Source organism: Sinocyclocheilus grahami, unplaced genomic scaffold (assembly GCF_001515645.1).
Source record: "Sinocyclocheilus grahami isolate Dianchi unplaced genomic scaffold, SAMN03320097.WGS_v1.1 scaffold224.1, whole genome shotgun sequence".
Taxonomy (NCBI): Eukaryota; Metazoa; Chordata; class Actinopteri; order Cypriniformes; family Cyprinidae; genus Sinocyclocheilus; species Sinocyclocheilus grahami.
Window position 1 is genome coordinate 500,721 of NW_015505403.1, and position 15,011 is coordinate 515,731.

At 36.9% G+C, this 15,011-nt stretch overlaps 2 protein-coding genes and 1 pseudogene across 2 annotated transcripts; 2 read left to right on the forward strand and 1 right to left on the reverse strand.

The window, feature by feature from the left end:
- Positions 1 to 1,705: 1,705 nt before the first annotated feature.
- On the forward strand, positions 1,706 to 3,417 carry LOC107596902 (mast cell protease 1A-like). Its single transcript, XM_016287757.1, has 5 exons — positions 1,706 to 1,866; positions 1,951 to 2,101; positions 2,181 to 2,319; positions 2,524 to 2,787; positions 2,898 to 3,417. The coding sequence occupies exons 1-5, from the start codon at positions 1,809 to 1,811 to the stop codon at positions 3,054 to 3,056; spliced, it is 771 nt and encodes a 256-aa protein (XP_016143243.1). The 5' UTR covers positions 1,706 to 1,808; the 3' UTR covers positions 3,057 to 3,417.
- A 1,378-nt stretch (positions 3,418 to 4,795) lies between these two features.
- Positions 4,796 to 7,061, reverse strand: LOC107596903 (MICOS complex subunit MIC13-like). The gene is made up of 4 exons (XM_016287758.1): positions 6,894 to 7,061; positions 6,343 to 6,499; positions 5,513 to 5,564; positions 4,796 to 5,383 (listed from the first exon to the last, which is right to left on the reverse strand). The coding sequence occupies exons 1-4, from the start codon at positions 6,920 to 6,922 to the stop codon at positions 5,286 to 5,288; spliced, it is 336 nt and encodes a 111-aa protein (XP_016143244.1). The 5' UTR covers positions 6,923 to 7,061; the 3' UTR covers positions 4,796 to 5,285.
- Positions 7,062 to 8,316: 1,255 nt separating this feature from the next.
- Positions 8,317 to 13,372, forward strand: LOC107596904 (hydroxysteroid 11-beta-dehydrogenase 1-like protein; annotated as a pseudogene).
- Positions 13,373 to 15,011: the final 1,639 nt, after the last annotated feature.

Here is a 15,011-nt window from a genome sequence, read left to right on the forward strand (position 1 = left end):
TTTTTTTTTTTTTTTTGGACTAGGGATGTTTCATTACTCTTTTCTTAAACACCTTCTTCACATATTTTCTTGCAGGATGATTCTGGAGGCCCGTTAGTGTGCAATTCAGTGGCAGTAGGCATTGTTTCCTTCAAAAATAAAGGGGTTTAAATATCCTGATGTACCGAATATCTACACTGATATTTCGAAAAATGCACGTTGGATCAAAGCAATGACGAAGAAAAGAGTTTTGTGTTCACAGCACTTGCAAATTATATCTAAATAAACAATACTGACCAAATAAAATTGTTTTGCTGATGACTTCTCTGTATTTTCACAATGACCACTTCAATGCAGATTGTTGTTTATGAGAAAAATTGTCTCAATGTCCATGCTTTTGTGTACATAATGGGTTACAATAATAACGCTTTTATACATGGACCTAGTAAATCATGGATGGATAGTATATCAGATGCCTGTGACTGAATTTGGGTTTGATATACACATTTGAAATTACATTTTCCATCAGAAGCGTAAAAAAATTAGTATTTTTTTCCAGCAAAAGGTCAGTAAAAGCAGGAGTTTAACATTCAGAATAGATTGATTGTAAAAAAAAAAAAAATTCCTAATTGATTTTTTGATGATACTCAAATTTGGGAATCCAAATACAATTTAAAACTCACATTTTTGTGTTTTTATTTTCTAGCAAGAATATATACATATATATGGGCCATTGTATAGTATTGGTTCAAAGTCAGAGTTGGAAACGTATTGGGGAAAAAAAAAAAAGAATCAAACAGATACCTTTAAAAACAACAATTGAAAAAAATTGACATTTTTTTCAATATTTTCATAAGTTGAAATATAGGGTTAGGGTTTGGGACAGCCGCCCACCTCCCAATTGAAAGTACCCAATAACTTATGATTTTATATATATTAAGCTTACTAATATTTTAAATATGATTGTGGGTTTCAATAGATAATAGAAGGATCTTAGTAAATGCTTTCTAAATGTATTTTTTTGGTCGTGGGACAGCAGTTTGGACCAATTCTGTAGAATGGCACATACAGCAACAGGGTCATAGTAACAGCATGACTGTTGTAACTGGAAACTGTAAAGAAGGTCAAGACCACAAAGGGGCAGACCAAAAACTACCATATAAAGCAGTGATAAAGACATATGTGTTTAAAAGCAATGTTTCATTCTAGGTGATATTAAGCAAACATATCCAATAGTTTCACAACAAACAAAAAAAACTAAACTAAGGATTTGTCCAAGTCCCTATTCATGAAAAGTGCCACATCCATTTGTGGTACATGTTCTGTGCTGTGAAAAATTCTACTATAAAATTGAAAATAAGCCATGACGAAAAACAGGTTTGATCAAACCAAGAGAGGAATCACAGGATTCCATCATGAATAGAGTCTAGAGCAGGGGTGGCGAACGTCGGTCCTGGAGAGCCGCAGCCCTGCAGAGTTTTGCTTCAACCCTAATCAAACACACCTGAACAAGCTAATAAAGGTCTGAACGGTTTCTAGGAAGCTACAGGCAGGTGAGTTTTTATTAGGGTTGGAGCTGAGGCTCTCCAGGACCGGAGTTCGCCACCCCTGGTCTAGAGCAATGCTGCCAAAGAAATTAAACTGCACCAGAAAGACATCAGTTTTACCAAGATATGCTGGAGAAGATCTTGTATTCAGGAACAGAAAGACGTATTTGCAGCAAAGTTGCAAATTTTGCATCTTGTGCCATCACTGACTGTCAGGATGTGTCTTGTGGTAGAGACCTATATAAATGACTGTGGTGGTCGCACCAGCAGCATCTTATTAAGATGAGTGCAACACACGGCCTGTTGCTCTCAGTAACTTTGATGAGCTTGCTATTGACTGGTAAGCAAACTAATGCTTTACTGATTATAAAATGATAACTGAACGGTTTTCTGTTATCTCAAACATTCATCTTTGTTTGCTTAGGCACATTTGGAGCTGATATCATCAATGGCAAAAAAGCCAAGAAGAACTCCATGCTGTACATGGCATCAGTGCAGATTGATGGAAAACACCGATGTGGAGGATTCCTGATCCACCCGAGCTACGTGCTCACGGCCGCACACTGCGATAAAAGGTAAGCCTGTTGTTAACCTGGAATATGTTTGGTGTTCAACAAAACGGTTTAATAATATGCAATTATGTTATGAATAAAGTGGCAACATGACTGTGATCCTGGGCACCCACAACATCAGTCCAAAAGGAGCAAATCTGAAAAGATATACAGTGCAAAATAAACATAAGCGCGCATCCTTCAAAGACGCCAAAACTGGGAACGATATCATGCTCCTGAAGGTACAAAATTCATAAATACATTTAAATGCATTATAAAATATAACAATATTAAGTTTATCATTAAATATACATTTATAATTACTTATTTTATTTTCAGTTTGATAATAATGCATTCATTTACATTTGAATAATACGTTAAATAATTTGATTAAACATACCATTAATGGTAATCACAAAAAACACTTTTCTTATGTGAAATTGTAGCTGTCCAAGAAGCTGAAAAATGGCAAAGGTGTGAAAACTATCAAAATCTTGAGCAAGGACAAACCACTGAAGCCAAAAACCAAGTGCAAGGTCGCAGGATGGGGTCAAACTGAACAGGAAAATATGGTGAACGTTCTTCTGGCGACAGACGTGTCGACTATCAACTCCTCCATCTGCCAGACAATGTGGAAAAAAGTGCGAGTGAAACTCCCCAACAATGTCCTGTGTGCTGGGGGTTTCGAGACTAAAAGTGGTGCTTGCCAGGTACATCTAAATCAATATTTTGAAGAATGTTCATAATTTGTGAGTATATATTCTTTTGAGCTCAGTAAAAATGAGACTGTTAATTGATCTCAAACGCATTGTTATTTCAGGGTGATTCGGGTGGACCGCTGGTGTGCAGTGGGACAGCAGTGGGGATTGTCTCTTTCAACCTGTCACAAAACTGTGACTACCCAAATGTTCCCAATGTTTACACTGAGATATCTAAATACAGAGAGTGGATCGAGGAAGTGATCAGAGGAGGTGCTTGATGCAATGAAAATGCATTTTACTCTCGTGCAGCCAAAGTCAGCTGTTATGGTGCCATGTGTATGCTAGCTGTCAAAATTAGTCAATAACACTTAGAAAAGAAAAGAACAACAAAAACTCATTAAGCAATGACTTTGCATTTTTCCTGTCTAAAGCGCCACTTCAGAGAGAGCGAAACCAGCTAGGGGGCTGTTTGATTCTCAACCACTGCTAAAGTTCACCACCATCACCACATCCGAAGTTACACAACTGTCTAGTTAAACAGAAATAGATGCAACACTGGGGGGAAAAAGAAGTTTGAAAAGACACTTTCATGCCTTCAAAAATAATAAATGTACATTTTTGAGCTTCGTTTAAGAATTCCTGGAGACACAAGCAATTGATTTGTCAAGGTGAATAAAAAGCCTTTATAGCAAAGAACTCATTTAGTCTCTTTTTTATTATTATTATTTTATTAGACAGTCAAAATAATGTTGTTGTTGCATGAAGCAAACAAGGTTGAAAAGGAAAAAAAGAGCGAGAAGAAATTGCTCCAGAAAGAATGTCTGCCATCACATTAGTTACTCTAATTATTATTATTTTATTAGACAGTCAAAATAATGTTGTTGTTGCATGACGCAAACAAGGTTGAAAAGGAAAAGGAAAAAAAGAGCGAGAAGAAATTGCTCCAGAAAGAATGTCTGCCATCACATTAGTTACTCTACAGCAGAAGTTCTCATTAGGGGTGATGCTTTTCTATTATGATCGATCTTTAAGATGTCCACAACCTACTTTTCAAATTAATCGTAGAGACTGTGATCTTTTATGTCCTATAAACATGTCCTGTTTATTTCTGTATGTAAATGCATCCGCGCAGCTCTCTCGGAGCTGAACACGGACACGCAAACTATATTTTGGGCTGCTGCTAACTTGACATACACACAAGAAATGTGCCAAAATGCCCGACTTGGCGAGTATTCTTGTCAACACAAATAGGTTACGTCTTGATGAACGTCAATAGCAGGGAGAAACAAAGATGTGTGTCTGTATATTAGATAGGTGCGTGCATTAGGTCTTAAAATGACAGTAGCCTAATAAACCTGCTGCTGTCTATATCATTAATGTTAATCAAAAAAGAAAAAAAGAGAAAGAGAAAATCACTCGCTGCTCTTGATGGTATAATTTTTGTCGCTTTTTTTTATAGAAATTAGTGTAGTCCTTATTAAGCTTGACGACTTTTTACTTTTATTAGTTAAGCTAGTAGGGACTACTGTTTTTACTTCTCAGTAACTTGCAAAACTGTCTTTAAAACCAACATGAAAAACAATCATGATAAGGTCATAGATTAAGATATGATATTTTCGCCACAACGCCCACCCCTGGTTCTTGTCATTCGCTGCATTTCCTTAGTTTAACGGACTTCTGCTTAACTATGTAGGCCACATTGCACAAATCCCACAAACACCTAATATGTTTCCACGCACATACATGCTCTTTAATCAGCATGTTCTGGTAAGACGACATGTGCGGCAACTTTCAAAATGAGTCAAAACGTGCAGAAAAGAGCTTGGGTCTATCTCGACATGAATGCAGCATTACGGTGTGGTAAAGCTGAAAAGTGTTACTAAGTAATGCTTTTATGTGGTTAGAACCTATATAGACTGACTCCAAGCTTAATTTCCACAGTCTTGTAAGCAACAAGCTATTAAAAAAAATTGTTGTTAGTAAACACATTCATGCAGAAGAACTACATCCCTCAAAATATTTGACATGATTTATTTTACATCAGACAGAGCAACATGGAATTATAAACTACACAAAACTCAGTTGCAGTCTTTTAGTGCCTATATAAAAAGGGTGAATTTCAGATGATTCAAGGGGAAGATCAATGCCAGAACAGAACACAACACTTCCAGGAAGGGATTTCTTAAATAAATAAAAGAGTTGAATAACAATATGCATATAGAACACACTTATATTATGATCTTCAAATTATTTCTGACTCCTCTCAAAGCTTTACAACAGTTCTGTTATTTTTGTTACCAAAGGGAAAAAACTGAAAAACTGAACAGTTTGGTTTGTACCATTATTATATTCATAACTTTAATCATTCAACTGGTTGTTCCTCAAAACTTAATGGAATTTAGTCTGTGACACATATGCAAGGGAAAACACTTCATGAAGTGAGTAAGTCTTCTCATCCACTGAAATGTTTCAATAGCAACTTATACTAATTTTACAGTTCTAAATGCTCATTTTGTGAGGTCTTTAACGTATTGGAGGCCTTGTTTGGTGTAGTCACTAACTGTGGATGGGGCGACTGATAGGGCATGGATAGACTTCTGGACCCCTGAGTGAAAAAATGGAGCGATCACAAGACTACATTATATTCATATTATATTCATATTACATTTACATTATGTGTGTGGTAAAAACTGATTATATACTAACATCTTCCACCAAATACACTATCATTTACCTGAGTTCCATGCATCCAGTGGTGAGAACTCAATTTTGGGCGTGGCAGGAAGCTAAAATATATCATAAAAAAAAAAAAACATTAAAATCAAGTGACTTGAAACAACATTGAATAATACCACACAGACAGCACCATAAGAAGTATCTGGTCAGCAATACAGATCAGTTACAAAACTACACATATACTACCATTCAAAAGTTTTGAGGTCAGTAGATTTTTTTTTAATGTTTTAAAAGCTTATGCTCACCAAGGCTGCATTTATTTGATAGGAAATACAGTAAAACAGAATTATTGTAAAATACTGTGAAATATTATTACAATTCAACCGTTTTCCATTTTAATATATTCTAAAATGTAATTTATCCCTGTGATGCAAAGCTGCATTTTCAGCATCCAGTCTTCAGTCTCACATGATTCTTCAGAAGTTGATTTGCTGCTCAAAAATACATTTTTTCTGCTTCACATTTTTCTGAAAACCGTTATATATATATATTTTCCAGGATTCTCTGGTAAACAAAGTCCAAAAGCATTTTGAAACCGAAATCTTTTGTAACATTATAAATGCTTTTACTGTCACTTTCGATGAATTTAATGCAACCTCGCTTAATAAAAGTATTAATTTAAAAAAAAAATAATAATAATTATAAATAAACTTTCTTGGCTCAAGCTTTTGAAAGCTAGTGTATTCTATACCTGCTGTCACACCTTCGTAAATAAATATCAGGCAAGTTCTCATTGATGACTTCAGTGCTGTCCCCTTACACCGCATCAAAAGTCAAAGGCTCTACTTTAGGTTTCATTAATAAACTCAGTTTCAGAACTTCTCATACCTCGAAGCTGAAATACTTCATCCACTCCTCCACAGCAGGTGGGAAGGCAGCTTTAGCTCGACCCAAGGCGACAGATCCCTCTTTACCATCTCCAAGAAGTCCTGAATCATATGCAACATATAGGGCGCCACCTGCAATGGTCACTTTTGTTGCAAACCTGAAACATACATCAACACAAATTCAGTCATTCAAAGCAATAAATCACAATGAGATAAACAGTAGAGATGTTTGCAAGCTACTCGAGTTATGAAACAAACAATATTAACGTTTTAGCTTAACTACAGTTCAAAACAAAAAGCCAGTACTTCATGTTTACACTCCTTATGTTCTTGCTAATAAATAGACTTAACGTTACTAGCAGACTAGCTCTCCTTAACCTACCAATAAGATAGCTACTCATATACATGCTAATTCAATTTATAACTAATACAAATATTATAAACTGTATAAAATATAATAATGCACAAAATATGCATAACTCTCAAGCCCAAACAGACACTTGTTAGCTAACTGCTAATTAGCTGCATATACAACAACGCAAAAATACTAACTTGACTACAGGCAAAATCTTGGCAGCCATGGTCCTAAAAGCAAAGGTATGCTATATAGCACAAAACTGTGCAATAAAACCCTGCTTTACAGGATATTTAGCTTTATCTTGACAGCGAACTCTACTGACAAGGGCATTTGCTCCAGCAGAACGAGCTGCTCGCAATAAAGTTCGCTTTGAATGCAGTAAGACTTTCACTATCCGCACGTTCGACGAAACAAAGGTCGGGTGAATAAAAACATGTTAAATGTGGTGTGAGTGATTTGAAAAATCAAACTTTTTAAAAGCAGACGATTGTAAAAGTTATTTTGATAGACGTGTGGTGTTATTTATTTGATGAATGTGCCGCCATAATAACTCGCTGAACTTAATGTCAGCTGCTTTGTTTCAGTATTATTATATAATTGTGTTTATCATTAAAATATGAATTTAACGTGATATTGTGATTTAAAGTTAACAGGATAACGTTGTTTCTATTAACTTAAACGACAAAAAAGTTAGTACTGGATACTTTAGCCATGTAGTAGGCTTACTGAAAATTAATCTAGCCTAACATGACTTTCGGTTTTTATTTCCTAGCCAGTCATTTTGTTCTGAATTTTAAAAACACACATACACACAAAGAAAAACAACAACTGGATTAAATAATAATAATAATAACAATTTAAATTGAAATATACAGTGTGCATTTATTGCTCACAAGGTTATTTGCACCACATAAATCGTATTGTACTTTGATATGACTCCGCCTTTTGACACACATATGATCCGGTCCTGCTAGTTCGGTTATAGCAACTAATAATTTTTGACAGTTGATTGGTTCAGCTGTATAGCCTACTTCTGGGCATTTTAATCTTCCAAAGATGTCCTTAAATTAATCTTTATGCCAAGTTATTGTTGCTGGGCGGCATATGCGTTGCTAACGTTGCTCCGTCATTTGGGGTGAGTTGAATGACCTTCTGTTTATCTACGTGTAATAACTTACAATTTAATATTCGCATAACCTGTAATACCACATAAAAGTCTTGTGCAAGACCCGTGATTAGTCAAACCAGGATTTAGGAAGATTGTTTTCCCCCCCCCTTCCTTTCTTCTGGCAAGATTTGAGGTGGACCTAATACTGTTAAGGCTGTTCTCTTAATTTTGAAATGGGACATATTATTTTCTCTTTAAATTATTTTAATATATTCCTCAAAACCCAGATATCATTAGGTTTTATTAGAAATTGAAATATACAGTGTGCATTTATTGCTCACAAGATTATTTGCACCACATAAATCGTATTGTACTTTGATATGACTCCGCCTTTTGACACACATATGATCCGGTCCTGCTAGTTCGGTTATAGCAACTAATGATTTTTGACAGTTGATTGGTTCAGCTGTATAGCCTACTTCTGGGCATTTTAATCTTCCAAAGATGTCCTTAAATTAATCTTTATGCCAAGTTATTGTTGCTGGGCGGCATATGCGTTGCTTTCGTTGCTCCGTCATTTGGGGTGAGTTGAATGACCTTCTGTTTATCTACGTGTAATAACTTACAATTTAATATTCGCATAACCTGTAATACCACATAAAAGTCTTGTGCAAGACCCGTGATTAGTCAAACCAGGATTTAGGAAGATTGTTTTTCCCCCCCTTCCTTTCTTCTGGCAAGATTTGAGGTGGACCTAATACTGTTAAGGCTGTTCTCTTAATTTTGAAATGGGACATATTATTTTCTCTTTAAATTATTTTAATATATTCCTCAAAACCCAGATATCATTAGGTTTTATTACACAAAATAAGCAGGCTTTTTTTTTTTTTAGAAATTGTTTATCAAATATAGCCTACAAGAACAATATTAAATATAGCTGCAAGCAGCAATCACGGGGCCAAGCACTCCAGAGGCAAATTGAGGAGCTAAGCATGGCATGGAGCATCAGACCAAATGCAACAATGAGTAATAAAAGTAATTTTAGGATGATTGTAATTGAAATGGCTGAAAAATCATAAATACAACCACTAGTAATATGATGAAATGGCTTATCACTTTTGACCAACAGGTGGCGCTGTAATCAAATCATTTTGGTGTGTTCTGTGTGAGGTGACAATTAAGGACACACACAAAGTTTGTTGTCATTATGTCAAAGCTTTGAAGAGATATAGCCTTACAGTAATTTTGGCACCATGCCTAAACTTTGTAGCAGCGCTGTACGAAACTGGTTTCGTCTATCGACACGAAATCCATAACATTTTGTCAGAACAGTCTGAAGATGATTTGACTCGATTTTGGTGAAAATCGGACCAAGGCTTGAGGAAGAGTTCAAAAAAGTAGGTTTACAGCATAAATCAAAATGGCCGACAGGCAGTTCAGATTTGCTATGGGACAATTGGCATGTCTGTTGTCAGCATAAGCCAAGGAATATTTTGAGAGCAGTTTCATTGCAATAGGCTAATGCAATCAAAAGTTATTAGCATTTTTGGAAATTTCATAATTAATAATAAATCAATGGTTTATTACTCTTGACCAATAGGTGGCGCTGTTACCAAATTGATGTGGCGTGGTCAGTGTGAGGTGACAATGGCAAATACAAAGTTTGGTGCAAATACGTCAAAGCTTTGCAGAGATACAGCATTTTGGCATCTTAACCAGCAAATTCGTTTATGCTCTAAACGAAAACAGTTTCGTATATCAACACAAAATCCATAACTTTTGGCCAGCTTGGTCTGAAGATGATCCGAGTCAAATTTGGTGAAAATTGGACTAACGGTCTAGGAGGAGTTCGAAAAGTAGGTTTTCAACATGAATCAAAATGGCGGACAGGAAGTTCAGCCAATTATGGCAAAATTGGTATCGATGTTCTCAGCATGATGCAAGGAATCTATAAACATCTGAGCCAATTTTGGTGAGAATCAGACAAACCGTCTAGGACGAGTTCGAAAAAGTAGATTTTACGAACAATTAAATATAGCGAAAAAACTAAACCTTGCGATTTTTAGATTTTGGTGTTAATTCGACTCGGCATGAGCCAAGGATTCAGAGGAAAAAATAAAAAAATGTATTTTGTGCCTTATGGTTCAAAAGTTATTAGCATAAAGAAATTGCAACTTTGGACAAGTGGTGGCGCTAGAGAGTTGGAGTTAGAGATTCCAAACTTGCTGTGGTTAATGATGAGACTGTCCTCTATCAGTGTGCCAAATTTCACAACTTTCCCGCAAGCGGTTCTATGGCCTGCCTGAAAAATTACGCTAACGGATACAATAGGTGCCACCGCACCTTCGGTGCTTGGCCCCTAACTAGCAAGAAAGTACATAACTCAGATATTACTAACAAGTCATGCCATTTAATCTCTTTGTGTCACTTTGAGATATTATAATCGGCTGTGTTGTGCAAGGCAAGATAACAATTATGTGAATAAATAAATATGCATTATGCCATTTTGCTAGCTAAAATTGTTTTTAATATTGTGTTGTTCACCATCACAGTGAATAGACAAGTGTGTTTAAGAAAGAAACATGACCTGAACACTGTTGAACTGGCAATTCATAAGAGTTTTAATATGGAGTTGATTATATCCCATTAAGATCATTGAAAATTGATTTTCTGCATTGGGCAATGTGATAGATAATCCTTGATGTCCAACATTTGATAGTCATCAACATGAACTTGCATGATGATTATAAAAGTGTCCCACAGATCACCACATATTTTCTCAAGTATAAATATTGAGTACTTTTGCCAAAAACCCCACCAAGAATCAGTCAAGGCTTTAATTTACCAGGCCACAATGACATTTATGCAGTTAAGGATGTGTGACAAGCAAAGGAACATCTCTGTCCTGCAGCAGTTGTACCACCTTGTTTTACCCTCAAACTAATTACTGTTACCGCAGAGCGTTTGTTGGAGTACAGAGAGGCCATTGGAGAAGTTTAATATAACTTGCTACCCACAATCGACGTGACTAATGGGAAAAGGCCATACATACAATCTTTTAACAAACTGATAAACTGTGATAAACCTAGAAAGCTGGATTTGTCATTTGACCTTTATGGACATTAACTACACCATTATGGCATTATGAGGCATTTTATGCAATGACTGTCATTTGTCTACACTCTCGCATAGCCATGCCTTCAGATTGGCGGTAGAAGTTCTCTACTCCATAGCAGATTTCATTGCCCAAGAATCACCCATCTAAGCGACATGTTGGTTCTGTTCAACATCATGTTTAGTGGCGTGAAAATGTAAAGTCGATTTTAAAGACACACACATCTCTCTGAAACCCTGTAGAATTCAACCAATCAAATGACGACTTAGAAACTCCCAAAGTGAGTCACATTTTGTGTGCCTTATGCATCAGACATTCACCCAACGGTCGGTGGGGCATGCAAATAGCATCACTGGTGATAAAGAGTTCTATTGACATTTGCTGCATCGCTCACATTCAGTGTAGACATGGTGTTAAGGGCTGCTTATATTATATTTCTATTGTTTTTCTACATTAACGTGCTAGACAGACATGTTTGACAAATGCACTCAATTTTCATGCATGATGCAGCATTTTAAAAATGTGGCGCTCAACTTGAGACCTTTTTTCCCCATTCGACTGCCTGCATCTCGCATACTGGGTGAATGGCCGCATAGTCAACATCATACTATGAACTATGTCTTTTTTAGAGTCCTTGAAAGGTGCCAGGGTGCTGGTGACTGGCGCCAGTACTGGCATCGGTGAGCAGTTGGCATACCACTGTGCCCGTTTAGGAGCCCAACTCGTTATCACGGCGAGGAGAGGAAATGTCCTAGAACAGGTGAGTTGGGTTTTCTTCTTTCATTCATCATTTACATGATTCACGGATATCTGATTGCTTCATTCATCTCAACTCAGGTTGTGAGTAAGTGCTTGGAAATGGGGGCTCAAAGGGCCTTGTTTATCTCTGCGGACATGGCGAGCCCCTCCGATGCTGAAAGCGTGATGCAGTACGCCATCGAACAGCTTGGGGGTCTGGATTACCTGGTTCTGAACCACATCGGGCTCAGTCCTTACAGAATGTGGAATGGAGAAGTGGAGCACACACGATGGCTGCTAGAGGTGTAGAATCACAATGAAAACAATTTGTATTGACAATAGTGACTTTGTTAGTTCCCCCAAAAATGAATGTGGACCAAAAAGGACATACTGTAAAAGCAATGTAGTTCTCAAATCTCATTCACACTTCTTTATTGCAATTTTTGGGTGAAGCATACATGTTACATTTGATGCCATATAACTAAAACATGTGATTGATTTGTCATTCATTTTATACCTTCTTATAGGTGAATTTTCTTAGCTATGCACAGATGACTCAGAAAGCTTTGCCAACTCTTGAAAAGAGTAACGGATCAATAGTTGTTGTTTCCTCCCTCCTAGGTGATTAAAATATGACACTTTTCTCACAATTGTCACTGGTTTAACAAACAAACAGATGCTGGAATAACATCCAACTCTTTTCCACAGGAAAAATGTGTGGCCCCTTTGCTTTGCTGTATGCCGCAACAAAGTTTGACTCAACGGTTTCTTTGGAGGCCTTCAGCATGAGCTAGCTATGCAAAAAAGCAATGTGTCCATAACCATCTGCATACTCGGCCTGATCGACACAGATAGCGCCATGGAGAAAATCAAGTAAGAACAAGCTAACATCAAGATCTTTGGTTCTCTATGCTAATAAATGCAATGCAAATTTACAGTTAATTAAAAATGGACTCAATTTCTGCTCATGAAAAACTTTTAGACATAAAGAAATTAAAAGTAATTCTGAGAAATTTGGGGGAGGGCTATAAATATAAAAATATTATTTTTTAATACCTCAAGTGTAAGACGAAACACCATTGAAAAGGAATCAAACAACAGATAATGAAGTGGCAGAAATTAATAAGCTTTCTCCAGGCCAGTAGATGGCAGTATAATGTCCAAAATAAAAAATAAAATATATACAAAGAAAAGAAAGTGAAACATGAACAAAAAAGTTCAAATTTAACTATGTTTAATACGGTAGAGTTTAAGTTTTGCCTAGTGGTGCTAGCTCAGTACTATTTACTAACAAATTGGCAGACAAAGTCTAATTTGTGGTCATATATAGCCCTTACTTATGCAACTAAAACATTATCACACATTACCACTTGAGTTACTGATAAAAGGCTCATTCTTCATATCTGATGTGTTTAATGCAGAGGTTACATCAATATGACCGCCTACCCTGCACACGAAGCCGCCTGGCACATTATCGAAGCTGGAGCGTCTCGACAGTCTGAGACCTTTTACCCTTGGTACACCTTCTACGCCTGCCTCTTCAGGGATTGGTCCCCTACTACAGGGATCAGGCGATTCAAAACTCCTACACATATAATCCACAAGTTAATAAGGAACCAGTTACTGGAAGCTGACAGTTTCATCGAAATCTATGTGTGGAGCAGAGCATTAGCCGTTAAAGCATGTGCTTTGACACACCAAGCCCTGGTGCTCATGAGGGTGTTGAGTTCTTCTCCCTATATATATAAGAAATATTATATGATTAACTAATGATCAACCAGCACAACAAAAAATGTTTCTGAAGACAATCACCCTATTGGTGATTTGTAGTCCATCATCAAGAACATATTGCTGCGGTAAATATTAAAAGAGTTATTTTGTCAGTTCACAAACTTTATGCACATTTTGGCAGAAGTTGTTTGTAAAGTCTGTTAAAAACATATTCATGTAATTGGGACGTGAAACGGAAGATGTTTTGTCTGTGTAGACTAAACTACTTCACTTATGTAAAGCACTCTGAACTTACCTCATATTTTCTTATCAGTTACACACATTATCGATGTATCAGATATTCGATCTGAGGCGAATTGTATAGACTCGACAATAAAGACGTTCCACTAAAAGCTTGCTGCCTGAGTTTTACTGCTGATAAAATAACATCCAGAGCGTACAACATTAGATAATGAGAAGTTTCAAGACATTTGTGGTGTTTTAGACAATGAATTGCGTCCATAAAGGCACACGTTGGCTGCGTTGTAGGCCTACCCGCAGATTATGCAAATCAGGTAATACCGGGAACACAAAATCTGCTTTGATTTACAGACTACTATCACACTTCTGAATGTATAATTACAACATTGAGTTATGTTAAACCTCTAAAGAATTGCTAAAAGGTATTTGCACCAGAGTGCATTTGGATGTTATAACACAATATGACCGGAAGAGAGCAGCAGTCTCTTGACAATGGCGGTAACAAACTCTTTTACTTGCACGTGTTCCCTTTTCACCGTCTCATAAATTCGTACAGTAGGTGGTTATTGTATGACCGCCAAGATTAAGACTTTTCTCTTCTGAGTGAGTCCTTCATTAGAGAGATACTCCACATTAATTCCCTGCAATAATTACTGGTGGGTCTTAATATATCAAATTCACAGAAGAGCTAGATGAACTGAAATTAAGCCAGGCTGTCTCAATTCTCATGTACTTGACTGGGTTTAAGAGGAGAAATCAAAGCCAGAACCTCCTCCTACTTAACATGCACTGCCTTACGCATTACACATACACTAGGCTATCTCTTTTTACTCACACTTTCCCCTTCTCTCTCAGACACACACCCACACATGCCCACATACACGCTCATGATGGGGCCTCCTGGGGGAAGGAACAGGCCCGGCTGGCTGGGATAGCAGCCAGTAACACCTGCAACAGATTAGAGCTCCTAATGCTGAGCAATAAATCCCCCACCCTCTCCAGCATCACCATGGACATGAACTGAACAAACTATCTATCTATCTATCTGACTGATTTGTGAAAATTTGTCTGAACGATTTAATCAGTGGTGGGCCATCAGGGCCAGCAAAGCCTTCTCTGCTGGCCTAAACACTATCAGAATCACTGATTTAGTTTTAATATATTTTTCCATGAATGTGTATTAAATTATTTCCAATAGTCTATTCTCTACATTTCATATAGCTTTTCTCTTGGTTGCACTGCTTCCAGCAGTGTATGTTTATATTAGAGCTTTTATCCAATCATATTTCAGCAACCGTGTTGCCAGGGTCAATGAAATCTGCCATAAGGCCTTCAGAATCAACAGTGCAGGCGTCTGTTAGCTTAAATCAATGGCAATGA

Excerpts from the sequence above, each read along its gene's own strand:
- LOC107596902 (XM_016287757.1), top strand. The coding sequence starts at position 1,809 with ATGAGTGCAACACACGGCCTGTTGCTCTCAGTAACTTTGATGAGCTTG. Across the intron at positions 1,867-1,950 it reads GATGAGCTTGCTATTGACTG|GCACATTTGGAGCTGATATC; the intron begins GTAAGCAAACTA and ends TTGTTTGCTTAG. Across the intron at positions 2,320-2,523 it reads ACGATATCATGCTCCTGAAG|CTGTCCAAGAAGCTGAAAAA; the intron begins GTACAAAATTCA and ends GTGAAATTGTAG.
- LOC107596903 (XM_016287758.1), bottom strand. The coding sequence starts at position 6,922 with ATGGCTGCCAAGATTTTGCCTGTAGTCAA. Across the intron at positions 6,500-6,893 it reads AAGATTTTGCCTGTAGTCAA|GTTTGCAACAAAAGTGACCA; the intron begins GTTAGTATTTTT and ends TGTATGTTTCAG. Across the intron at positions 5,565-6,342 it reads TGAAGTATTTCAGCTTCGAG|CTTCCTGCCACGCCCAAAAT; the intron begins GTATGAGAAGTT and ends GATATATTTTAG.